This window comes from Borostomias antarcticus, assembly GCF_949987555.1.
Source record: "Borostomias antarcticus genome assembly, chromosome: 18".
In the NCBI taxonomy this organism is placed as follows: Eukaryota; Metazoa; Chordata; class Actinopteri; order Stomiiformes; family Stomiidae; genus Borostomias; species Borostomias antarcticus.
In genome coordinates this window covers 3,677,358-3,704,354 of record NC_140251.1, presented here as the reverse complement: position 1 = coordinate 3,704,354, position 26,997 = coordinate 3,677,358, and the positions used below count along the sequence as shown (strand labels likewise).

The 26,997-nt window shown below is 46.9% G+C and overlaps 1 protein-coding gene across 1 annotated transcript in view; it reads left to right on the top strand.

Annotated features, from left to right (window-relative positions):
- Window positions 1–26,997, top strand: part of mef2aa (myocyte enhancer factor 2aa) — a gene marked incomplete at its 3' end in the record, with an annotated part of 63,513 nt that overhangs the window by 25,406 nt on the left and 11,110 nt on the right. Inside the window, exons 3-5 of the mRNA XM_084453233.1 lie at window positions 3,882–4,085; window positions 22,437–22,568; window positions 24,382–24,601. Of these exons, the coding sequence (XP_084309359.1) occupies window positions 3,882–4,085; window positions 22,437–22,568; window positions 24,382–24,601 (556 nt within the window). The remainder of the gene's footprint in view (window positions 1–3,881; window positions 4,086–22,436; window positions 22,569–24,381; window positions 24,602–26,997) is intronic.

The window sequence follows — 26,997 nt, the reverse complement described above, 5'->3', positions numbered from 1 at the left end:
CACACACACACACAAACAAACACATGGTGTGCACAATGTACAGTACTTGTCAATGTCAAAGTCCTTTGTCCCTGTAGATATAGTATAGTAGCAAGGATCAGGGAGACTTAGAACAGTCAAAGTTTGTGTGAGAGCAGAATTAGTACCCTCTCTCACAGTGAGAAACTCTGAAAAGGTCAGCCAGCGCCATTCAATCAGGTGAGAAATGCAAATACAATTACGTCTTTGTCTGGCTTTGTACAAGTTATTAAGATGACCTTATCAATGACTGAAAAAGAGTAAAAATGCCTGCATTTTAAGTTTTATCCAGAATACCCGAGTTAAATCCCTATTTCTCAAAGAAATATAGCATAGTGGAAATGTGAAGTTTGACTGTCTGACACACCAGTCAGTTGAATCTACTTCGTAAACACATGAATCACTGTTATACAGAATCACTACATATCCCCCTAAGCCATGGGTGTCAAACTCTGGCCCGCGGGCCAAATTTGGCCCGCAGTGTAATTATATTTGGCCCGCGAGGCAATACCAAATGACTACTAGAGCTGGCCCACCAGTATTATACAGCGCATTCACCGCTAATACTACAAATCCCATAATGCGCTGCTGTTGTTTTGGTGCGTCAATCAAGACAGGACCCAGAAACGCCCTCTCTTCTGTGACAGTAGTCATAGCAATCTCATACTACAACTGTAACCGTGTTACCCCTTCTTAAAAATGCAGAAAAGAAAGGCAGAAAACAAGCTTTCTGGACAGGTGGGAGGCAGAATATCTGTTTACATATGTAAAAGATAGACCTGTTTGCCTTGTTTGTGGAGCCAACGTGGCTATAACTAAGGAGTACAACATTAGACGACACTATGAAACGAAACACCACGACAAGTACAAGGACCTGGACATGACTCAAAGGAGCCAGAAAGTAGAGGAGATGAAAAGAAGTTTGGTTTTTGATGTTAAAGCAAAACTTGTTTGGGTCCATATTAAAATTTTCATTAGTTCAATGTTGGCCCGCGACTTTGTTCAAGTTTTAAATTTTGGCCCACTGTGTATTTGAGTTTGACACCCCTGCCCTAAGCAGTAGTCAATTGGCAAGTGAGACCATCGTATCAGTGAGCTCAACGATAGGAAAGTGACGTCTGCACAAACACCTCCACATGACCTCAAGGTTGTCTGTGGTTTTCCACACTCTCAGCAGTCACCCAGAGTCACCCCAGAGGTGAACTCTTACACCTATGACTCACTACACCTCATTTTTTCGGCTGTCTCTCAGACATCCTTATATGATTCCTTCTATGATATGATTAGTAGTGCATTTGTACTGTAGGCCAAATTCACTGCTAGTTTTGCACTGTGTTTGTACTTTGCACTGTCCTGTCCTGGTTTTGCACTGGTCCATTGTTGTGTTGTTGTGGTTGGCTTCACAATGTCGCAAAAAATCCTTTGTATGTCAAGTACAATGGCAATAAAAGCATTCTGATTCTAATTCTGATTCTGAAACGGCTATCTTTCCTTCTCAGTGAATTCTCTATCGCCTTTGATTAAGACTTACAGTATGAAAGCTAGATAGGACGCTTGCTCTTCCTAGTCGCGTGTGTGTGTGTGTGTGTGTGTGTGTGTGTGTGTGTGTGTGTGTGTGTGTGTGTGTGTGTGTGTGGCGGGGTGGGGGGGATGTACAGTGGACTAGGAGGTGTTCAGTGTGTGCAGCTGGCTCCGCAGGGGAGGCGTGTCTGGGGTAAGGGAGTTCAGCAGGGGGGGAGGAGGTGGAGGCAGGGTGGGTCTCTGGTCCGGTAGGTGAGATGAAGTGGCCCCTGGGTCAGCCGAAGCTGCACTCAGCACTCTGTCAGCCGGCCGGCCGTAACTAAGTCCCCTGTCACCGATGCCCCCTCGCTGTGGGCTTTCTGCTGGAAGGTCTCACTGGCTTAGCATACTGTCATCTGCTAAAGAGCATACAATTTGTTAATCATGTCACCCTAATGAAAATAGGTGCCTTCCAGGTGCTTAAACACACAAACAAACAAGCAAACAGTCAAGTGAGCGAGTTAGATTTGTCTACAGTAAGCTGGATGCGAGGGCTGTCAAACACTGGGCTGATAGTTTACCCTGAGTCAAGGAAGGTAAAAATAATCTGTAGCAGACTCCTTGCCCTGAACCGGGAGGCGTGCTGGTTTGATGAGAATGGAGTGCACTGTAGCCATCGCTCTGCGGGGCCAAGAACACAGAGGCTGCTCTGCGTGGGCTGTATGAGGTGCTCTGAACCAGCCGCACTCACTCATACACACTTACAGTACAGTACAGTATGTGTGGAGATCAACTAAACATGCTCAGCAACTCATGCATGTATATGGCTCGTTTGAAGCGATGTCAGTTGTGTGTGTGTGTGTGTGTGTGTGTGTGTGTGAGGGCAGCTGACATGGGTGCGCGGAGTAGGACGCAGCACGTGGGAAGCCGTGTGTCCAGGGGAGAAGTAATGGACTTGTGTAATTACCTGTAGTGTGGAACATTTGAAATTCATTTTTCACAGTTAGAGTGACGAACCCGCCGGCTGAATAGATCCAGGGACACTGTGCAACTCACGGCGTTAGATTGCATTATACCATTTTCAATAGACTAACCGCAAGCTGTGACCAATTAAAGTTGAACAAAGCCAGCTCATCTGCTCAGCTCCCCTTAGTAGGTCAGTAGAATTGGTGGAAGGGAAGACAGACAGAGTCGCTCCTAGGCCTGGAGCACAGATCTCACTAGCATGCATGCACCATACTTGAAGCACGCAGCACTTATGCAATTAGCAATAAGGGTAGTTTGCATACTTCACATGCCAGTCGGGAAGTTTCCTCAAATGCAAGTTTGACATTCTCAAAATACACGGAGAAAAAAAAGCACCCAAACGACTATCCGCACTCCTTGATTGAGCCCGCAGGGCGATGGAGGACGGTATGAAACTGCAGTAAAGCGGTGTAACGTGATGACGTGTGTATGAGGCAGAGGCGACCACAGAGACAGAGCTGCAGGGAGGGTCGGGTTACGGCCGCCTGGGTGATGTATGACCTGCCGTCCTGCAGCGGCCTCGAGTTACAGGCAGAGCCACCATCCAGCGACCGCTGCCTGTCTGCCTGCGTGCCTGCCTGTCTGTCTGCCTGCCTGTCTGTCTGTCTGTCTGTCTGTCTGTCTGTCTGTCTGCCTGCCTGCCTGCCTGCCTGCCTGCCTGCCTGTCTGTCTGTCTGTCTGTCTGTCTGTCAGTCAGTCTGTACGGGGCGCACGTGGAGGCAGGGGGGGCTTATGTATGGATGCCTCAACATCTACCAGTGCTCCGACTCAGCTCACTGACCTGCCTCTAGTGCGACGACAGTGTCTGACCTCTGGTCTGCTATAGCCAGCCAGCCCAGAGTCCTGTGGTCAGTGGAGTATTGCTCAAGGACAAGCAAAACAACATGTATGACCGTATGAGAGTCGGGTGTAGTGAAGTGAATTTTATCCGTGGGGGTAAAACTACACTGCATGATCTGTATCTAGCCCAACCAGAACAGTCCAGGCTTTCTGGAGTGCTTATATAGGCTTAAGCACTTTTATACATGTAAATGGTAAAGTCGTAAATAGTAAATGGACTGCACTTATATAGCGCTTTTATCCAAAGTGCTTTACAATGGCCTCTCATTCACCCATTCACACACATTCACACACTGATGGCGGCGGCAGCTGCAGGGTGCTAGCCTGCTCATTGGGAGCGAGTTGGAGGTCAGTGTCTTGCTGAAGGACACTTCGACATGTGGACAGGAGGAGCCGGGATTCTAACCGCTGACCCTACGGTCATCGGATGACCCGTGCAAACACAGTATTAAGTATTAAGTGTAATTGACGATGTTCTGTGTGTGTGTGTTCCCCAGGTAACCTTCACGAAGAGGAAGTTTGGTCTGATGAAGAAGGCGTATGAGCTGAGCGTCCTCTGCGACTGTGAGATCGCCCTCATCATCTTCAACAGCACCAACAAGCTGTTCCAGTACGCCAGCACCGACATGGACAAGGTCCTGCTCAAATACACAGAGTACAACGAGCCTCATGAGAGCAGAACCAACTCCGACATCGTGGAGGTGAGCCGGCTTCAACGCCTGTGAGAGAGCCTCTGCCTCTCTTCAGAATACAGGGCATATTTATTTAAGGTTAGGTAGAAAACCCAACATATGTATCATTCATGGTCACCTGTCCACGGGTATCATATTGCTCATACTGTAATAGATTGAAGCCCTTTGGTGATCATTAGATAATTGTGCAGTTACTGTAAACATATACTCTTAGTACTGTATGCTGTTCACGGAAGACAGTGTTGGAGCGTTCGAGCGTGAGGAGCTGGTAACAGTTTCCTTCTAGCCAGTACTCTGATATGAGACGTGGGGCCTGCGGTCTCTGATAAGTTGAGCTGCTGTTCGGTCCAGCAACTGACATGGCCGACCTATCTCTGCCCAGGCCTACCCCCTCTGTGTCTGTCTGAACGCCAACATCCCGCTGTTTCCTCCTGATATCCCACCTGCGTTCGTCCATCACAGTCTTACTGTACAGTGCCATGGTCGCAAGGCAACGTTGGATCCTGCTCTGTTAAAGAACAGTTTAATGAACACGCCGGAGATCCCTAGTGGTGGTGGGAGTAGTGAGAAGTTCTGAAATCCACAGAGGACATCATAAGCTCTCTGTGTTCCTGGCAGCCACCATGCCCACGCGTGCCCAAACACTCGCACAGAAGAATAAAGCGCTCGTTATGCCGGCCTACCGAATTTGACGGCCAAATGCATCAGTCAAAAGAAAGCTGGTGTGGATTGTGGATCCCTCACAATCCAAGTATCTCTCCCTCTGACGTCCTTGCGGTTTCCCAGCCTGTTCGCAACCTGTCGTCCCGGGCCAACGTCTTCACAACTGACCAAATCAAAAGCAAACATACTCGTTCCACGTCTGGAAATCGTGGATAACAACAGTAAAAGTGGCGTAGATATTTTTAAAGCCAATATTTAAAGTGGACACAGACTGGCTCTTGTGTTTCAGGTTTTGTCTGAGGTGTTTTTATTGGATGGTTGGGGTGTGGGGGTCGGCAGAGTTTTCCCAGGTTTCTCCACTGCAGCGTCATAATATGCTCCTGCTTTTACTGGCGCTGCCGCTCGGACATACCCTCTGTTATTATTTCTGACCGACTACAAGACGCTTAGGGGGCCAGAGAGCTTGAAAGACAGAATCCCGAGAATCCAGTGTTTACAAGAAGGGGAAAAAAGGTCTTTCAAAGGAGTGAGTCAAAATTGCATTAAAAGGAGTCAGCTGTGTCCTGTTCTTTTATTCATCCATGCTGCTGCTGATGCTACGGCTGCTTCTGAATTACCCGCTCGGCAGAGCTGCAAACCGGGGCCCAGGCATCCTGCAGCCCCCTAGCAGGCCCTTTGGGTGGAGCTGGGGCTCACCTGCATTAAAAATACATGGACGCGCTCCGCGCTTATGTAACCCCACCTGACCCCCCACGCTCGTTTCTGCTTCCTCTCCGCATTCCAGAGTCTTTTTCTTAACCAAGACTTTGCTACAAAATAACAACGGCTTACTGTAGCTGTAGGTGGACGGGCACATCAAGGGGGTATTTTCTCCTTGTTAGATGTCCTCTACCCCGCCTGTCGGATCTCTGCCGGATGCGGTACGCTTTGTGTTTTCAAGATTTACGCCGCCGTTGGCGCCGTGCTGGGATCAGCGTGCCCTCATTGGCTGCCTGGGGTACCGCGTGCGCCGTTTGCTCCCAGGGAGAGGGGCCGGCGGGCCTGTCGGCGTCTGAAGAGCTTACTGTCTGTGGTTTATGTGATGAGCAGCAAAGTCAGATGTTAGGAAGAGTTCAGTGTCTGTGGTTTATGTGTTGAGCAGTAGAGTCAGACGTTAGGAAGAGCTCAGTGTCTGTGGTTTATGTGTTGAGCAGTAGAGTCAGACGTTAGGAAGAGCTCAGTGTCTGTGGTTTATGTGATGAGCAGCAGAGTCAGACATTAGGAAGAGCTCAGTGTCTGTAGTTTATGTGATGAGGGTTGAGTGCTGCGGTGAGGTGCTTCTATAGGGAAAGTTTGCCTTCTCAATTAGAGACAAAATAAATGGATGCTTCTTCTTTTTAGTGGAACAGGATACTGGATAGACAGCCCTTGTTTTTTTGTTTATTATCTTCACCATACTGTAATACAGGATATTTATCCCACCCGTTTGTACTTCTTATCAAGAGAAAAAACACATTGTATTTCTGTCATGTCCACAAGTTGTATCGGTGAGTGCTGTGCTATAGGGACATAGGATGACTCAGCATTCCCAATACTGCCACTGAGGTCTCAAGCTAATCAAAATGGATGAGTCTCTCTCTCTCTCTCTCTCTCTCTCTCTCTCTCTCTCTCTCTCTCCCTCTTTCTTTTTCATCACTGTTTCTCTCTTCTTTCTCCCAATCACTCACACACTCTCACTCTCCAGGTGAAATGCTCTTCACATAGAGACACTTAATAGGACACATTATCTAAACATATAAATTGCATTAAACAGATAATTGGCACACAAACAATCCAGTGCTGATCTGCCTCGCTAGATAGACCAAGCAATTCCCTTCCCAGCTTCCAATGGGCAACATACGTTCTCATTCCATGTGAGAAGCCAAATCAAAGGTCACATTCCTGCTCAGTAGTACCATCTGTAGATAAAGGCTGGCCTCTACAGTGTGGGAGACCAGTGGCCATGTTTCCCACAGATGGACGCATGCCTGGGGAACAGTTTGATAGCCCAGTGGAGGGCTATGGATGTTGTCTCAAACTTGGCTCACAGTCCAGACTCCAAATCAAAGTGGTAGGTTGAGATCACTGTGTGGTTGTGTGTGTGTGTGTGTGTGTGTGTGTGTGTGTGTGTGTGTGTGTGTGTGTGTGTGTGTGTGTGTGCGCGTGTGTGTGTCCATGTGCGTGCGTGCGTATGAGTGTTTTTTAGAGTGCATGTGTGTTAGTGTGTTTTTAGAGACAGAGAGAGAGAGAGAGAGAGAGAGAGAGAGTGTGTGTGTGTGTGTGTGTGTGTGTGTGTGTGTGGTCTCAACCCCAGCAACACTCCAGGCGACAGGTGAATTGTTGCATGAAATCTCCTTTTGTGGGTCGCCTTCACTTCTCCGTCTGATTAGAAGTGTCCCGGATCCCATCTGTGTCTTGCCTTTCAGAGGTCTGTCTTTGAAGGGAAGCTTTTATTTACTGAGCAGAAATGGCAGTTTGCCACACCACTTCCTCCGAGGTTAAGCCAGGCTGACTTAAAAGGCCTCTGGGCCATGTGGACAAAGATCTACCTTAAAGAGATGGCAGTGTCACATCACCTCTATAATGTTGTCTTTAATGTGGAAGTAGAACTGATCAATATTTCAGTCCGTATAGAAGCAGAGATTTAACCCTGTGGGTCATCGTAGCTCTTCATGTCTGCCGTAGTAGAATGCCCTACACCAGGGGTAATCAAGTACAGTTCTAAGAGGTCCAGTTTGACAAAATTGCCTCAAGCCAGGGTCCGGTGGTGATGCATGCATTTTTTATGCCCTCAACACATTTGTTTCTTTGCATATTCCTATCAAATTATTGTATTTGCTGTACGTTACTGTGCAATATGCAGGTGAAGTTAAAATATTGTTCACTTCAGGTGTATGGTCCCCAACATCTTTAAAATCAAATAAAGTAGGCTACATTTCAACAATATTTCAACCTGTTTATTGACACTTCACATTTAGGAGGGATTTCACATTTAGGAGGGATTACAAATAAAGAGTACTGTAGGCTACTATAAACTTGAGTAAAATTAGGTCTACATTTAAAAGCAAAGTAGCTTTTGAAAAATGTGCATCTGAAATTAAAGTGCTTAAATTTAGAAAAATAAAACAAAAAAATCGAGCTTGAGTTTCCCTTTTGTGTTAACAATCTCAACACATTTTAAGAATTGAACTGCTTTAACACCTTTTTTCTGTCTACCTGTGGCATCCCACCCTCCCACTTTCCCTGCACTTTACATGCAGATTCGATTGTCTTGAGATAGTAAACAAATGCTGTAAAATACTACAATGGCTGTGCAGGCTCAAACTAGTTGCCTACGCTTCGTCAAAAGGGAGAAATTCTCATTGATTTATCGGGTTAAAGACGAGGTCCGGATTGGACGGCTTCTGGGTCCGGATCCGCCTGTTGGTGATATAGGCCCTACGCTGTAGTAAGTGTTGTTGTCATTCTTATTGAATTCTCCTCGTACCACAAATTAAAAGGCTGCTGTGGGTCATTAGAATAATTTAATAACGGCCAGTCTTCCCCTGCTCTCCACCCGTGGAGGTAATGAAATCTTCCTTAAGCTCGATTACAACCTTGCAACACTCAACACAGAACACAGACCCATCGCTGTCCGCACGACACACTCCTGAACACAGACCCATCGCTGTCCGCACAAGATTCCTTGAAATCAGATGGCAACTTCACAGGAATGACCCATCGTCTGTGTCCTCTTTCTCTTTGACCATTCCAACACAATTACAGTATGCAGCCATGGTTAAGATTAATCAGGCTTGCATTTAAATGGAATTGATATGGAGTGGACACATTAAAAGTAATCTCATAAGATAGGGGATGCGAATATAATTGAATGAGATTATGCAGTTGTAATAGTTTCAAACTGGTTAGTAGATGACACTTTTGTCCATGTGGGTAATAATGGCCCTAATCAAATTTGGAAATGAAATTCTGCCATGCTCGTGGACGCACGGTAGCTGGAATAAGATTGATGTTAAGAACTGACCTTTCTCTGCTGCTTTTGTTTGGTTTTGGTGTCGTCTACAGTACCTTTTTTTGGTGTAAACAAATGAATAACGGTGAAAGGCACATTCAGATTTATCCACCTGATACTCTTTGTTAGATGTTTTTTGGAAAAACAAAAGATTTGCCTCTTGCTATGTATAGAGTTGAATGATAAACAGTCCATTCAATGAGAGGCATACAAATGACAACAAAACAGTTACCATGAACACGTCCACCTCATTATCAGCAAAGGTATTGTCATGAATAAGATATGCAAATCTTGACCATTTGATAATGTTGGGCCTAATGGAGTTCCCTTTCTCTCATCCCCCCTGGCGAATCCCCCCTTTTCTCTCTCAGAGCCACTCAGACACATACATCATCCAGAATTGTAGCAGGCAGGCACAATGCTGATCTAAACCAAATGCATTTATACATAAGCATGTGCTGTGAATGTCACTCTGTCCCAGAATAACCACTTCATAATCACTTGCGTAAGGGTTGGAGGTCTGGGGGGAAGGACGCCAGACTAAGGCTTGCTTCTAATGTACACATGGTGTCGTATTGTCTGGACTACAGTGGGTTATGAAACAAAGGCTGTTGCATTTGAAATGTGAATAAGTGTGCATGTAGAGGCAGTGTCTCTCGTTTGGGAGTCAGGGGGAGTTGACGTCAATCAAAACCTGCACAGTGATTAAGACCCATTTCAGTCTTAATGAATGCAAATTGGCACATCTGCTATGGTGGGCTAGCCGTCCAGACTGTTCAATTAGCATGATTGATCAATTATCCTCCTCCCTGCAGTTCTACCCAGGACAGGCATGGTAGGAGCATGCATGCACAGAGTGGTAGAGAGAGAGAAAGAGAGAGAGAGAAAGAGAGGGGAGAGAGGGGGAGAGAGGGAGAGAGACTGGGAGAGTAATAGGGACAGGGAGAATGAGAGAGGGATAGGGAGAGAGAAAGTAAGAGAGAGATCAGGATAGGGAGAACGAGATATAGGAATAGGGAGAAAAAGAGATAGGGATGGGGGAGAGAAAGAGAGATATAAGGAGAGAGGAAGAAAGAGATATAGGGGGAGAGAAAGAAAGAGAGATATAGGGAGAGAGAAAGAAAGAGATATAGGGAGAGAGAAAGAAAGAGAGATATAGGGAGAGAGAAAGGGAGAAAGAAAGAGTTAGGGATAGAATAGAGAAAGAAAGAAAGAGATAAATAGGGATGGGGCGAAAGAAATAAGAGAGTTAAGGATAGGGGAGAGATAGATAGGGAGAGGGAGAAAGAGAGAGAGATGGATCGGTAGAAAGAGAGGGATAGGGAGAGAGAGTTAGGGATAGCGAGAAAGAGATAGCAAGGGATCGAGGTCGAGAGACAGGGAGAAATAACAAGAGAGAGAGCCTCTATACAGAACCCATGCTCCAATCTCCATGAAAAAAAAACTATAAAGGGTAACCGTAAAAAAAGAATTAATTTGATCACTTAAAGCATGGCTTCTTCACATACAGTAGATGTGGAATTGAAATGATGGCCATTTTAAAAGTACATTTTTATATAATTATATGATAATTGTTAAAGGCAAATCAGAAAACTGCACAACGTCAGTCAGAGATCAGAGGGTAATTGGTCAGAGATCAGAGGGTAATTGTTACCCCGTTACTATTCTTAACTAGCCTTGGTCCAGACGTTTAAATCTGCTCACTCCACTGACTGATTCCTTGGCTAGTGTTGCTACATAAAACAGCGGTTTCTCAGAGTAAAAAATGATTGGTCGAATGAATGCCATGGGGGACTTACGATTAGCCAATCAGAGTTCAGGCAGATACATTGGTCTCTAGTGATTGGTTCGGGAAAATCGAATCTCCCTCTCTCATGGAAATCGGTTAGAGTGGAAGCAACGTCAGACTCGCCTTTAATTGTTGCACTATAGACAAACTTTGACCTGATAAAGGAATAACTTCCATTTTGAATCCAGTTGAAAAGTCCATGATCTATAATCATATAGAATTCATATTGACTTTAAATAGTTGGACAAATAGTTGCCAAGATTGAGCATACATTTGAATTCATGTTTCAGTGTATGACATACATTAGTCTTTTTGACTTTAATTTTCTGTGTCATCAAGTGGTTTATGTGTTGTATAGGCTACTCCTTCTAGATGGTGCTAATCTAACTAAGATGTTAGGACTGCAGCCTTGTTGACTGAGGCTTAGTGAGTCCTTGTTCATGAACATCAAAGACCTTGTTCATGGACATCAAAGCGTTCTTGTGAAGGCGTTCTGTGGAGCGTCAGAGACAGATTGAGGCTTGAGTGTGTCTCTATCTCTAATTGTGACATACCGAGATACTGGGGATGGTCACATGAGGCCCTGGCTGGTATGAAGGGGACCTGCCATCATTCTCAGTCCCCACACGCAGCCTCTCCACTGTCCCCCTGGAGCTGCTGGACAAGTTTGGAAAGAAGACATTGAGTATAGTATAATGTCTGTCCTAATAGTGTAACAAGTACAAATCCCATGTGGTGGCATCGACACTTGTTTTGGTTCTGTCATTAGACAGTGCTGAGCTGGTTTCATTTTGTGAGAGTGAATATATGATATTGTACAGTGATATTTGAGACGTCTGTTGGAGGAAGCTTCGCTGGCGTCTCTCATGGCTCAGGCCTCTTACCTCACGCTGCAGTAAATGGTAAATGGACTGCACTTATATAGCGCTTTTCCACCTTAGCGGCACTCAAAGCGCTTTACAATGGCCTCTCATTCACCCATTCACACACACATTCACACACCAATGGCGGTAGCTGCCATGCAAGGTGCTAACCTGCTCATTGGGAGCAATTTGGGGTTAGGTGTCTTGCTCAAGGATACTTCGACATGTGGACAGTCGGAGCTGGGATTCGAACCACTGACCCTTCGATCACTGAACGACCCGCTCTACCAACTGAGCTACTGACCTCACTGACTTCCCCCACCCTGGATGATTAACCGAGTTTGAAAGAATAATCTGGAAGGGGTCAGGGGGCCTAATTTACGTTTGATGTGCACAGAAGACAACGCGAAAGGAAAGATTACATTTTCATTGGCGGGTGCTTAAACTTAGCGACTAAACTTTGGCCTGGCCAGGGGCCAGCATCCCTCTGTGATGCACCAAAGCTGCGTTTGACCTTTCAGAGGGCAGAAGGGTACGCATGGTTAGCTGCGCTGGCTCACATGTTTAAGGTCGCTGTGAGGGTCCAGAAGCCCACTTCCACTGATTAAAACATGTTTTACAATGTTAACGTTATATACTGATAGAGATAAATCCCATTATGCAGCAGCAGGGGCACTTCAGGGCTCTCACTGCGTTAGTATACTATGGCACTGTGTGCAAAAAAAAGTGGCGAGATTTGAAAAACCATTGGCCTAGTGCACTATGTACCCCCCCCCCCACACACACACTCTCCCCACACACACACACACACACACTCATGCAGTAATCTGACCAGCCAGATTCAATGTTCTTTTTGACCGATGCGTTGTTCCTCGCCCTGGGCTGCCACCAGTTCTCCTCATGATTTTTAACCTCGTATTTAACTAATCATTGGTATTACTTATCGTCAATATCCTCCCATATCTACCAAATTCTCCTGTTATGCCCTCCTCACATCCTCACCGGAGTGTGGCTATCTTACCATGAGCATCCATGATAATATAACACCTCTCACACCAAATCAAATGTCAGCGCTGTTGACATTGAATTATTGAATTGAAGTTGGTTTCTTCTACTATATGAGAAGCAGTCTTTTCAATCTGAATTTTCATATTCCAGCAGCACATTTTTTTTATTCTGGGCTCTTAATCTGAACTCAAGTGATATGCTCATTTTCATGACCTATGACGCTAGTCCCCAGTATTAATTTCCTTTGAGATGGTTTGGAGGAGCACTGCGTCTGATTTTATAACCGTACTGCTCAGATGGGCCTCTGGCGTGTGGGATTGACACCTCCTTGATTGTGATATATCTTTGCGGCTACAGTATCTCTAGAGTCCTGTACAATACATTTGTTGCGAGGTGAATCTGCTTGTCACTAGTTTGTAATGATTAAGATTAATGAATAGATGGGCCCATATCTGTCTGTGTTTATGCTCATTCTATATAGATTGACCCTGCCAGTGTTTCAGTTCTATATGTGCATATTTTCCCCTGGACAGAGAGCTGCTTGAGGGGCAAAGTCCAGTCCCAAATGTGTGTATTACCACAACATCCACTCATTCGCTCTTGCAGTGAAACTAGTATCAAACTATATACAACTGGCTCCAACACCAGTCTTGTTCTCTATGACTGCTGGTGAGTATAGTGACGTTGAGGTTTTTGAGCATTGCTGTATATTCTAAGAAAGGTCAACCCAGGGATTAACCTGTTCTGTCAGTCTGCAGTCAAAACAAACTCAGTATTTTGAGCAGGCCTTGGATATATTTGGAGGAAAGAGTAGTGGGACGAGCTACTGTATCTGAAAATGAACAAGGAATCACACATGTATATGTCGAAAGCAGGAATAACAGCTCTATCTCTATCAGAATCTATCTATCTATCTATCTATCTATCTGTCTGTCTGTCTGTCTGTCTGTCTGTCTGTCTGTCTGTCTGTCTGTCTGTCTGTCTGTCTGTCTGTCTGTCTGTCTGTCTGTCTGTCTGTCTGTCTATCTGTCTATCTATCTATCTATCTATCTATCTATCTATCTATCTATCTATCTATCTATCTATCTATCTATCTCTCTATCTCTATCTCTATCTCTATCTCTATCTATCCCTATCTCTCTATCTCTCTATCTCTCTATCTCTCTATCTCTCTATCTCTCTATCTCTCTCTCTCTCTCTCTCTCTCTCTCTCTCAGCTGAGGATAGCTGCTGGGTTGTTTCCTGATATCCCGACTAGTGAAAAGGACAAGGTAAAAGTATGCTTAACATTGTATTTCACTTTCACCCAAGGCATTCAACCTGCTCCATGTTCTATGTGAACTGGATGGGCTACTGATTCACATACTATAACAGGTTCATTTTACACACACATTATCAGTACATGATGCAGTAATGATATGCACAGACCAAAAGGAAATATTAAAGAAAGTAAAAGCAAACATGTTATCTCCCTGGATCAAATATATGGATATTTTGAGTTTCTGATTAATTCTGTGTAGTTCGATGTTTCTCTCCTCCCCTCGGGGCCGAGGGGCTATCCTTTTACCACCCCGAGCCTGGGTGCTAAGATCTCTGCGTTGCTGCAGGAGATCCCGTGCGGCAGACACAAAAGGGTGTCTCGACTTGAGACGCCGGGGGGGCTCCGCTGTTGCAGTGAGCCTGTCCTGGAGCAGGTGGTTAGGCTCCACGGCCCGGCAGGCGAGACGTGCTGTGGTTCCTGTGCGGCGGAGGCCAGTGGGCTGGATGCCTGCGAGGATGGGAAGGTTGTCACAGGAGCGCAGAGAATGTGAGCCGGAGAATAGCCAGTCTGCGCGCTGGCCTGTGCGCATGCGTGCTGGAGCAAGTGGGGGAGAGGCGTGTAAAGATCATATTACAGAGGCTAAAGACCCCGTATTTGAAAACCAAAACAAGAATGGCTCGCATTGAGGAATCTCAACTGTCGATTCATCCAATCTGATTGATGAAAACAACCGTTTAGCGGCCGAAAATTGATTTTGAGAAACTGCATTCCCGTTGCCCCGTCCGACGCCATTACATGGATATACTGGCTCGCGCTGGATTTTAAATTTCTTCTACAGGCCTCCGAACAACACAAAAGTGATCTCGGTGAGTCAAACTTCTTATAATATGTCGTAAATAAGGTCCAGGTTGTCAAAAACGAGCATTTTCCTTTAAGGTGTCGGCGGAACGTGAGCGACCTGTCCAATGTCACGCCGAGGTAGGTTGGTTCGGCAGGTTGGTTCAGGAGTGCACTTCAGGATGTGCACTCGGAGCTCACGTTTGGCTTCCTTGTTGTTTACAGTTGGTGGAAGGCCACCGACACCGTCTTTGCCTCGCTGAGCTTCAATCTCCATTTCCAGAGGTATGCCGCTGTGAGCGCAGCACTACTAATGGTCTTGTAGATGGTCTCCTGCTGTGTTTCAAAGTGCCCCTCTTTATAGGACAAGGACTCCTTTTCCTCTGGGCTTTCACTACAAAAAGGGTCATCACTCCTCTTCGGAGTTTTTGCCTTCAATGAAAGCGCACAACGGCGGTAATTTGGATGTAATACTTTCAGAGAACATCACTTTCTTGTCCACGTTTAAGAGAGTGTGTTCTCCTGTGACGAGACAGTGACATTTTCTCCCTCCACCTGCTGACTCGGTTGCCGTGGAAACGAGTTCGTGTTTAGCGCAAAAAAGCGAACGGTGAGGTACTTGGCCTATCAGAAACAGAGCCTCTAATGCAATAGGCTGCTTTTGATGGACTCTCTTGCTTTACAGTGTGTGTGTGTGTGTGTGTGTGTGTGTGTGTGTGTGTGTGCTAGCGAACGTCCACACAGCTACAGTAGATTTCGTCAAGCCCAGACCCAGACTGAGCCTCCATGACCTATTTGTGTGTCTGTTCCATCCATCCCCCCTGGTCTCTGACAAAGCCCCTGCACTCTGGAGTGACTCGTTACCAGGTTACAGCCAAAGAGATTTTGGTTTCCAGCACATGTTGTGCTTCTTTGACGTCAGAGCTTGTTTCCATCCTTCCCTCGCCAGATTCGTATTTGTTCATTCAGAACTCGGTCTTCTTGGAGAGGGTGAAACAAAACAAGAGCCTGCCACAAAAGACCCACAGCAACAGCAGCCCGTGGTAAACATGAGTCTCCTCTGCTCTGGCAGTAATGAGGCGTACTCTAATCTCAAGTGCTCGGGCGCTGCTCTCAGCTTTGTACACATAATACCAACGCCCTTCCACTTCCTGTTTGTTTTACTGAACGACAAGTTACACTTACCTCAGTTTGGACCGTCGCGTCGGAGGGAATCTGTAGACACTGGGTCTCTCATATCACCTCGAGTCGAGAAGACATTCATCAACGCTGAATGTAGGAAGACGGAACATGACCGAGTTTGTAAAGCAAGACAGTGAAGCTTGCCAGTGAACAATGAGGTTTACCTGTGTTGCACTGGAGCCAGTCATGATCCTTCACATCAACTAACATACGTCCACCCTAGTGGACATCCCAAGTCCACCCGCTCACTTTACCAGGATTCAGATTCAGATTCAGAGTTTATTCGTCACATGCATAATACAACGTAATGAAATGTAACAGTCGGCTCCATAGGAGGTATACACACACAACAAATCTGACACAACAACAGACAAAAGCAATAACAGACAGGAACAATATACATGCAGTGGGTTGTCAGAGGGTTATTTCAGGAGAGCTTATCTCCAGCCAAGGTCCCAGGCTAGTGGAGGACTTCTATGAGTCATCTATGATTACTGAAGAGTGTTAAAAGTCTAACACTTAGACTTTTAGTCTAGTATTGCTAGACATTGCTAAATCATACAGTAGAAGAGCTTTCTAAAGAGGAATATTCCTTTGGTCTCTACTTTTCAGCTATGACATCACTACATAAACACTGTGTTTGACATGAAATATGACTCCCTGTTTGTTTTATTAACATGTCTCAACAGAAGCGCTTTTTATTGAGGAATGAATCTGATTAACTGGCATTTCACAAACGTCTCCATGGCTAATCAGGATTGTTGTTATACCCCATAATAAACATTGACTCAAACGATATGCTACAGTACAAACCAAGCAGACTCAGGACTTCACCAGACACATGTCAAAGGCTGCAGGAATCCAGGAAATAGGCCAGACATGAGCTGGCCTAATTTGGTTTGAACTACTTAAATGACAGAACACGCACGTTTTAAGTGCCTAGCCAAAGCGGTGCCCATTGTGCATGAGCTACAGTACGAGTACGCTCGTATGCGAGGCCCCAGAGTGACCTGCCCGGCCCGAGAAACAACCAGCACGGTCATGTTGGGGCCCACACCCCTATGTTCACTGATGACCTTGTGGTCCGCGCCCCCCCCGAAACAACCGTCGGGGCCACGCACAGTGCTCTCTCTGTGGTAGCTCGGTTTGCGCAACAACGAGCTTGCCCTTGCGACCCCCCCCCCCCCCCCCCTCTCCTCTCCTCTCAGGCCGAGCACATTGAGCCCCCTCCCTCCTACCCGGGGCGAGGGCAGAGCAAAGCCAGTTGGGAGGCGGGGGTTCGGGAGGTTAGTTGGCACAACGCCACCTTTCCCCTGTGCCAGCAACAGAGGGCTGGCATGCCTCAGATTGATGAGGCCAGGTCTGTGGTCTGGGTATAGAGTGTTGCAGAACAGACGTTCTCCTGGCACATCCTGCCCCTCTCTGGCACGCAGCCCCAGACCTCCTCACTCGCCTTATCGGAACTCCTAATTGTCCTCATGAATATTTTAGAGGCGAGCAGGAATGGGAGTTGAGGGCGGGGGGTTTGGTTTCAAGGGCCCTGACAGCTAATGATCCACTCACTGGGTCCAGAGAGGGAGGGGGGGAGAGAGAGGGAGGGAGAGAGAGAGAGAGGAAGTGAGGGAGAAAGGGAGAAAGATAAGAAAGAGACCGAGAGCCAGAAAGAGAGAGATATTTCATAGTTTCACTCCGTGCAACTTTCTATGAATTTAGAAAATGTTAAGTTCTACACATTTTTACGTGGTCGAGCAGTTATGCAGCGGTTCTCTTTGTGTGCTGCTCACTGTACAGTACATTCTACCAGCACGGTTTCTGAAGAGCCATTAGGAGGCGAACGGAGCACCAGAATGTTCCCGTTCTCCTAAATCTGTAGATAATGGTGACATTGAGATGCCTTTATCCTCAATTTAATTCCCACTCGGCCAAATTGTCTGAAAATATCCAGTCCGCTGATTGAGAGTGTTCTCTTTGACTGTGGCGACTAATAGCTTTGTCACATCACAGTCCCCGTCCGACCCCGTCTCCCGGCAGAGCAGCTGTCCCTTCGGAGAGATGGTGTTGCTCGCCACCCTGCAACGCCATCTTACTCGATAATGTGGACGGGCTATATTTATCAAAGTGACAAATCTGGCCGGTCAAGCGCAGGTGATTATCCGGCGCGCTGCTACGCTGAGCCGGGAGGCTCGCTCTCCCACACGTCCGCCTCCTTCAGAGACGCGCCGGCCGTTGCTCAGCGAGGGATAATTGGGAAGACGGGGGCACCGGTGGTCACCTCCCCCGGTCACTCAGCCCCCCTGCTCTGGCGGTCGTCCTGTCCCCGGGGTGGGGGAGGGGGGGGGGGGGGTGACGCTGTCTATTGTGCCGCTACCAGCTGCTGTCAGATCATAACGAACACAACAGACTGTTTGTAGACAGACGCTCCAGCTGACAGCCCCGCCGCCGCCACCACTGCTGCACTTCCTGTCCGCCGAGGAGCTGGACAATGGGTCGGAGCCAGCGGAAGGACACACGTAACGTCACATCCTCCTATCGGCTCGGTCGCCGGGGTGGAACGGGGGCAGAGATCAAACCAGATGCGCCATGCTCCTCATCCTACCCGTACCCCCGACTTAAATAATGGAAATGAATGAGATTGGGTTTGGGGGTGGTGAACAGTGACTAGAGTGCCCATGAGAACGGCCAACCAGACGCAAACAGGAAATGTAAAGACTTGTCCCTTAAGATGTTATATAAGAGCTGGACTCCTCAGCAGATAAAAGCCTTCTAGTCGGCCGCCCCTCTCCATGCTGATTTCTAGTGCGCTCACTATCAAAGGGGCGCTCCGACAAGCACATTAGACAGAACGGGACAGACGCAATGGTGATGTCACGAGGGATTGGAGCGCTTCCACAACCAAGTTAAGATGGCTTTAACTTGAAAACCCCACACTATGGGTATAATACCCCACACTATGCGTGCGCTGTATGGCTACCATTTTACTGATATACCCACCATTTATTGGCTTTGTCCAAATACAGTTTGGCGTTCAGACTACTGTAAACACACAAGAGGACTCTGAGACCCACGTCTTGCTGCATCTCCGGAGTGTGGCTTTTATATTGTACCGTAGCAACGGTAACCGCAGTCTCTTTCCCATTTCTGCACACGCAGTACAGTACAGTACAGTACGGCACATGAATAAGTTAAAACTTAGAAAGCTCTCAACGGAAGAGAGGGGAGGGTGTCAGAGAGAACCGCTGTTCAGAAGCACACTGTGCAGGAAATTGCTTGGGCCCCATTTAATTGAAAGTGATTCAGGAGGAGCAGGTAATGTACGCAGGTGGCTTACGCAAGAGCTGTGACTGCTGTTATTTTACTATGAAAATTGAAACGCAAACTCGTCAAACTTCAGGTTTACCTCAGGTACACCAAACGCCAGTTTCTGCGTACAATGAAATTGATGAAAGTGATATTGAAATTGAGATAGCATTGATAGCTATTGATAATAAATAATACCATCAAGTTCTTGAAGAGTGAACATCACACTAGATTCGCTTAGCACATAGTCACACTAGATTACAACATCCTTTATACAGTAGGGTCTCATCTGGAGATGACTCACAATGACACAACATTTCCAAAGGTTCCATCACCAAATAATCTATTATTTTTTGTAGCACACACACACACACACACACACACACACACGCACGCACACACACACACACGCTTTGGTGCCCTGCTGGTTTGACGTCAGACATTCAAACTCTAATTTTTGCCTGTTGAGCCAAAGTTCTATCACTGCAGGTCTGGATGTCTGTGAGAAAATAGCTGCTGGCCTGCTTCCCAAGTGCCTTTGTGAGGCTCTCAGGGCCTCGTGAATAGATTACCCTCGTCACTGCTCTACACAGCCGCTGTTACACACAGACCCTCCCCCTGTGAAGGCTATTGAAAATGCTACTGTATTCACAGCCCTCCGTTTTAAACGCTATTTAAAATTCTACTGTATTCACAGCCCTCCGTTTTAAACGCTATTTAAAATGCTACTGTATTCACAGCCCGGCCGTCTTCTAGAGCCAACCAGCAATAATTTACTTTTGATATCTGCTTTGAAAAACGGTTCTCCTCTCAGTACATTTCTTCATTCGGGGGGGAAAGGAACATGTTTTTGTTGAGTTATCAATACGCTGAAGTGCTGGTTGTTGGGTGTTTTCTGGGTCAGAGCCCCTGTGGCGCGTAGCCCTGGCTGGGGTCATGTCTGCCGGCCTTCAGGCCTCCCTCTGTCCCCTTCTAAGGCCATGTCGGTGTGTGGCCGCTCCTGATTGGCCGGCCCGGGGAGCCAGGGCCTGACAGGTGTTTGGGGGGGGGGGGGGACACCTGTTCGGCCATGTGCTGATTTAGTGATCCATTTACTGCGAGCTGCGAGCAGCGTCTGTGGGACGCACGAAACATGCCAAGTCATTTAAGGAGGAATTACGGCCGTGCTGCGTCGCCCCAGACCTGCCCTCCGGAATGCGCTCGACACACCGGCACCTCGGACAGGGACCCCCACCTGGCGGCGGCGTCTCCTCGTAGCCATGGCGACGGACCGCATGGCACGTCGTGCGTCCGCGCTCGCTGGTGCCGCGTCACCACGCTGTTGCCGTTTCAACCGAAGCGACAATCCCAAAAAAACATACGATAACGCAAAAAGAAAAATGGATTCAGTCTTAAGAAGCTAAACGTCATCAAAAACACGAAAATACGAGGAGCGGCTGTTGAGCAATGTGTTGTTCAGCGCCGCGTGCAATCAGTCCCATAGTTTGTTTAGAAGGCGGTGGCGTGTCCCTGGCTCTGGAGGCTTCCAGCCAGCCCCTCCCTGGGTGACCAGGGCTCGAGGGTGTGTGTGTGTGTGTGTGTGTGTGTGTGTGTGTGTGTGTGTGTGGCTGGGAGCGGACTAGCCAGGCTGAGGCCCTGCCCTCCACACACCACTAGACCCGGCCAGCACGACCAAGCTATTCCCCTAACGAGCAGGTTGGAACTCTTAATTTGCAGCTTCCAATCAGATGTGTGGCAGTCTGGTGGAGAAAGTACATAGTTCCCTCGGTAAACACAGGCCTTTTAGGAGCCATAACTAAAGGCAACTTCGGTAAACAGGAAATGAACCAGGAAGGCGTTTTCGTAGAATGACAAGAATGCCTCTTCTCCACACCACCCCAAGCAGGGGTCAGTCTGAACGCAATCATGTGGTGGGTACACCATTCATTATCCCTCAGCCTCTCTCCAACACTGGCTGCCTCTCAGCGTTCTTCTGTCCTCTATCTTATATTTACACAGCTTTCAGCACTCGACCTCCAGCACGTAGGCACAAGTGTTTTTCCTCCATGTCTTTTCTATGCTAGATTTAGATTGAGCCATTGTGGACCGCAAGGAGAGAGCTACTGTACCATTTTAGTCGGAAAACATTCAACCTGAGCAGACGGGTAATGCGGTCGTCTCACCGAGATCTGCTAATTTGAGTTCTAGGTGACGTGTCTGACACCGGGCCTGTCACTAGGCTGTCACCAGCAGACACCAGCTGCTGAACACACACAAGCACGCACACACACACACGCACGCACATGCATGCATGCACAGAAACACATGCACACGCGTGCGCACACGCACACACACACACACACCGGCTTTTGCCTCCACCTACAGGGGGATGGAGACTAAGGGCTCATTAGTGCGTGTAGGCCCCTCTCCTCTCCCTCAGTCCGTGACCCCTGCATCCACAGGAGTCAGTGACCTTCCTGTAGACGCGGGCCCCAGAAGCGGCCCGCAGGCAGGGAAGGGCGCCGCTGTGGACCTGCTACAGCCTGATAGAGGCACCTGCAGAGCACACATATAAATCATATTTGATGTGCACTGGCTTCATATCACATACTGTCACACGCTGTCAGCCAGGCTTGTTAACACTGTCATTCACACGTTAATGACGAGCAGAGAATAGCCTCGGTGCGGAAGACGGACAAGGGTTCGCCAAACAACTCCATTCACATGACCATGTTTTTATTTGGTTAATATTAATTTGTTTTTTGGGGGAAAATGTAACGACAAAAATCTGTTCTATTTTGCCACACACCACACTGTGTGCAGTCTGCTCTTACAATAATCACACCATTTCATGCTCTAATAAGCGTTTTTGACCACATATGATAATCCATTTTATTTCCTACATTACTTAACTTTGATAAGATCCTGTGAGTGGCAACCATGCTGAATGGAAGTCTAAGACATTTTTTAAACTGCTGCTCTGTGGGATCCTCTTATGCTGGTGTGTCTTCCAGCTGGGTGGCTTATGATAAGTGAAAGATAATGAAATATTCATCAGAACACACACATGCAGCGCGGGGGGGGGGGGGGGGGGGGGGAGAGAGAACAATATTTAGTTTATCCTGTGCTGAACATTTCTGAAGGGTAAAAGGATAAGGAGTGACAATTCAATTACCCCGTCTTTCACAAGTATACTGTGCAGTGTTCAAGTTCACAGTTCATCCCCTGTAGCAGGATAAATATATCAGCTCTAATGATAGCATTTATTTGAAATTTCATCATCAATTTTGAGTACATACCTGTACTGTATTGTACGTGTGTTCCTTAGTCTTTTGAGATATTTCACTATAATTTGTGCATTTCTTACAGGTGCCACAGTATGGTTACTTTTTTACTGTATGTGTGAAATGTACAGTTTACTGTATGTGTGAAATGTCCAATTTTATTTCAGAAATTAAGAAACAAAGGCCATAATGACTGTGCCAGTCCTGATCCAGATGACTGTTTTGGTCACAGCCCCCTCATGGACGACCGTTTTGGGAAACTAAACGAAGAGAGTGATTTAATGTACAAGCGCTGTGCTGTAAGTACTTCCTCTCCTCTCTGCTCTTTAGGGTTGATTCCTGTCTTTATGTTGATGTCCACTACAGGCGCTTAACAAGAAAGAACACAGAGGCTGTGATAGCCCGGACCCCGATGCCTCATATGTCCTCACCCCTCACACAGAAGAAAAGTATAAAAAAATTAATGAGGAGTTTGATAATATGATGAGAAATCATAAAATCGTAAGTAAATGATAATGTTTCTGCTTGGCTTTGTGGCACAAAGGACTTTCACCCTCTTTTAATTTTTGGTTGTCCCACCCTACAATTTCTGTTAACTACTATAAGTACACATGTACTACTCAAGCATAACCTCTGTTTTCGTTGATTATAAGTGTCTTTTTTGTCTTTTGTTTATGCGTACTGCAACCTATATTTTGGCACTCTGATAAGATCACATTGTGATGATAGGTTTAACCCTTTAAGGGCTATATTGGAGAGATCGCACCACTATTCAACTGAATTAGGCTAAAGGAAAACAAAACTAACAAAATGAAGGAAGCCCCTGGAAGGGAAGTTCAGTTTAGCGGGGGGGGGGTTACTGTAGGGGATTCGAAGGGAAAGGAAAGATATTTCCTGCTCCTTCCTCTGCTCTGCAGCTTTGGTGATTGATTTTTGTTTACTCCAAAACCCAATTTTCACCCCCAAGCAAATAGATTTTTTTTCTTCACATTGCCCAAACCATTTGATGGGGGAGTCTATATATATTGTGTTTTTTTTTTTTTACACTGTACATGGTGCTTCTGCTCCCCTCCCCCCTCCTATCTGTACGGTCTCTCTTCATCTCTCTCCTGGGCAATCCCACCAGAACTCGGTGAACTCTCATTCTGTATCTCTCCCTTCCCTGTACACCTACTAAACTGGAGAGAGTTAGAATAACCACGCAGTTTCAAGATCTACCTCAAGACAATTGTGATCTTATCGTGGGTGACAACCACAGAATTCTGCAAAAGCCTAGTGCGTATTAAACGGTTCGTTGTTGGTGTTGTTGCTGATTCTGACATGGAGAGCTACCACTGTATGCACATTAACCCACTAATGACATGACTAACTGGCTCCCTGGACACTGCCGTGAATGGAGGGTCCTACCTCTCACCTGGCACTCTCTCTCTCAGGCTCTGTGTAGTCAGCACTGCACGGTCGTCCACTGACCGCCACGTCTGCCAAGACAGGATACAGCCGTTTACGCCACCCAATCCGCTATTTGTATACATTATGTCATTCAAAACGTACGCAACGGTGCATTGATGCACACATCCTGTGTGAAACAGGGTTGCTGTTCACCTGCAGGGCTGACCGTTGCAGTGCTGACTGATTGCCTGATATTCTAAAGTTATTATAATGTGCATGTTTACGGGATAATATGTGTTTTGTTTTCAATGAGAATGTTTTGATTGCTAAATGATTTTATATGTCATGTTTTGGTTTGAACATGGTATTTGTGCACTGTGGCTTTTTCCAGATACAGCTCACAAGAGGATGGAACAGCCCCCCTTGTATGACAAGATGTCCTAGATGACTTCTTACTTATTGCTTTGTTCAGTTACTCACGGCCATTCATAATGTCGCAGGGAAACCCGTTGTTAATAGACAGATGTTATAATCAGTGGTACATTGGATTGGATTTTGCCATGGCACGGAGCTGCTGTGTAGCTCGCCGCCAACGACCATGTTCTGTTAACCGTGCCAACGTGACCGATCTTCCAGCCTAGGTTCAGGTCATAACCCCCCCCCCCCCCACATCAGGCCTTTGATTCTCCCCCTGTGTGTGCCCCCCTCCCCCCTCCCCCGCAGCCCACGGCGTTGCCTCATCAGAACTTCTCCATGCACGTGGCGGTGCCGGTGTCCAACGCCATGGCGTACCAGCAGGGGGCCCCGCTGGGCACCCAGGCCCTGGCCGCCGCCACCGTCTCCCTCAGCGACAGCGGCATGCTGTCCCCCCCCCAGGCCTCCCTACACAGGAACGTGGGCTCCGGCGCGGGGCTGCAGAGACCCCCCAGCGCGGGCAACGCAGGTCAGGTTCGCCGCCACCCTCGTCCGGTGTCTCTGTTTTTTCAAATGTCCTCGCTAAGTTCGTCAACTCGTTTGCTTGTCTGCAATAGGGACCTAGTAGACTGCAGCGTCGGAATTAACCTTCCCACCTCTTACATAGCTGTGTTAGAGGATGTTGGTGTTCACACCTTTTTTTAATCTATGTTGCACAAAGAGGAAGTGAAGTGACATATGTGTTATTCCATCAATATAGTTTGCACAGTGGTCTGTGCTTTTGGCCCGTCCATTTGCACAATACAATATTTTTCCCCTCTGACAGCTGTTACAGTATGAGAAAAAAATCAGGTGTGAAGTTGATTTTTGTAGTGGTTTTACGTACTGTAGCATTGATCATGTGTATGCCGTGAGTCCAGCTTGTCTGAGGAGGCCGTCCATTTTAGGCCGCACAGAGACATGTAACATGCTACGTTTGTTTTAGAAATATAAGGCACATGATACAGTATAAGGCTCAAAATGATTTACTCGCATGCATTTGCACGCATCAATACCGTAAGTCATACAGTATGATTCTGTGATGACGGGTCAATGATGGAGCAGGGTTGTCTTGCGGTAGCCTAGCACAGCCGCTCTACAGTAGGCTAGTCATGGTCAACAGCTGCCCGTCGTCAATCAATCAATCAATCAAAGCTTTATTTGTATAGCGCATTTCATACCCAGAGGCAACACAATGCGCTTTACAGAGAACAAGGGAGGTGGGCATACGACCCACTCTCTACATATTCCAGAGGGAAGCAAAAAAAACAGTAATCACCCGGGGGCCAGATAAGTGAGCTGTAAAAATTCTTCCCTGACCCCTCGAAGGTCGTCCACCTTGTGGTTCGTCTCTTCTGTGTCTCTGCTGAAGAGCACGGCTTCTACTGCTGCCCCTCTCCTCTCAAACACAGGAGCTAACGAGAAGTAGACCCGTAACAATTATTACATAATCGCCAAACCGCAATTATGTGACATAACACATACACTTTTTTTTTTTTAAACCGTGATTATGCTTTTTTTAAATATTATTTTTGCTAATGTTTAAACACAATTTCAATTTCAACCCTCCTCTCTGCTCAGGTTATAGCTCTCTCTCTCTCTCTCTCTCTCTCTCTCTCTCTCTCTCTCACTCACTCACTCACTCACTCACTCCTCTCTCTCTCTTTCTCTCACTCTCTCTCTCTCTCACAGTCCTCACTCACTCAAATGATTGACCTTTGTTGAAGTGTTAAAAAAACACATCAGTAGCAAGAATAGGCCTACTGTAGTTCCCCTGTATGTTTTTAACATATAAAACGGCATAGCTCAAGAACCTTTCTGTTACCTAGAAACACCAGGGCATGCTTTGCAAGCGCACCCCCCTAAAACAAGAAAAGTCACGCAGGTGCATTAGGTCCTCTACTCAATGTACAAAGATTATTATTTTTATTTTTTTGACAATTATGTTATTAATCGCTATTATTTCTGAGACAATTAATCGTCTAACAAAATTTATAATCGTTACGGCCCTAATGAGAAGCTCCTCATACCAAATGAGTCTGTCACCTACTCACATCACAACAAGGCATCTCCTTGGATTTGGTGGACTGGACCGTCTGAGTACCAATATGAAGATCAGATCATTTCACTTCACGAACCAGGATGGGATACTGACATTGTGTACTCTGACCACGGGGCGGTCCTTGAAATCGCTGTCGTCTCGGACGGTTGCGCAAAGTGAGCGGAGACAAGATAAATGGCTGCTACCTATGGAATGAAAAAATAATGAATTCTGTCTCAGTGGCGTCCACATGATGCCTTTTATATGCCTTAAATGACTGAGTATTTTCTAAGGACGGGAGACACCATGTTGTGGACATTGTCTCATTTAGCTGCAGACGGCGTGCTTGCTGGTCAGGAGCGTAGCGCCGAGGGGAGTTGCGCAGTGTCCTGCCGTGTCACCCCTGATGCCGCGTCCCCCTCACATACGGTGGCTCTCCTAGCTGAAGTACACGGTTAATCATCATGGCGTTCTGGGCATGTCATTAGGAGGTGTGCTGACCACCCCGGACCGTTCGGGTCAGCGAGCGCTACTGTAGCTGCACAGCCGCGCGTCTCGGAAAACATGGTCGGACGCCGCCGTCGTCATTCCAGCCGGGCCGCTGTTGTCCCGGTCACGCCTCATTGCGTGTGAACGTCGGTAAGGGTGTTCGCACTTGCCTTAGCGTCCGGGACACGGGGGTGGGCGAGAGGTAGTGATGTGCTCTTAAGACGCGTGTAAACCTTTTGCATATTTACCAAGTCCTTCGGAAGCTTTGCGTTGCTTTCGCCAGCGTTCAGGGACCAGATCAGTCACAGAGGTCGGGGTGAATGTCTCTCTCTGTGTCGCCGCTTTAACAGTGGCTA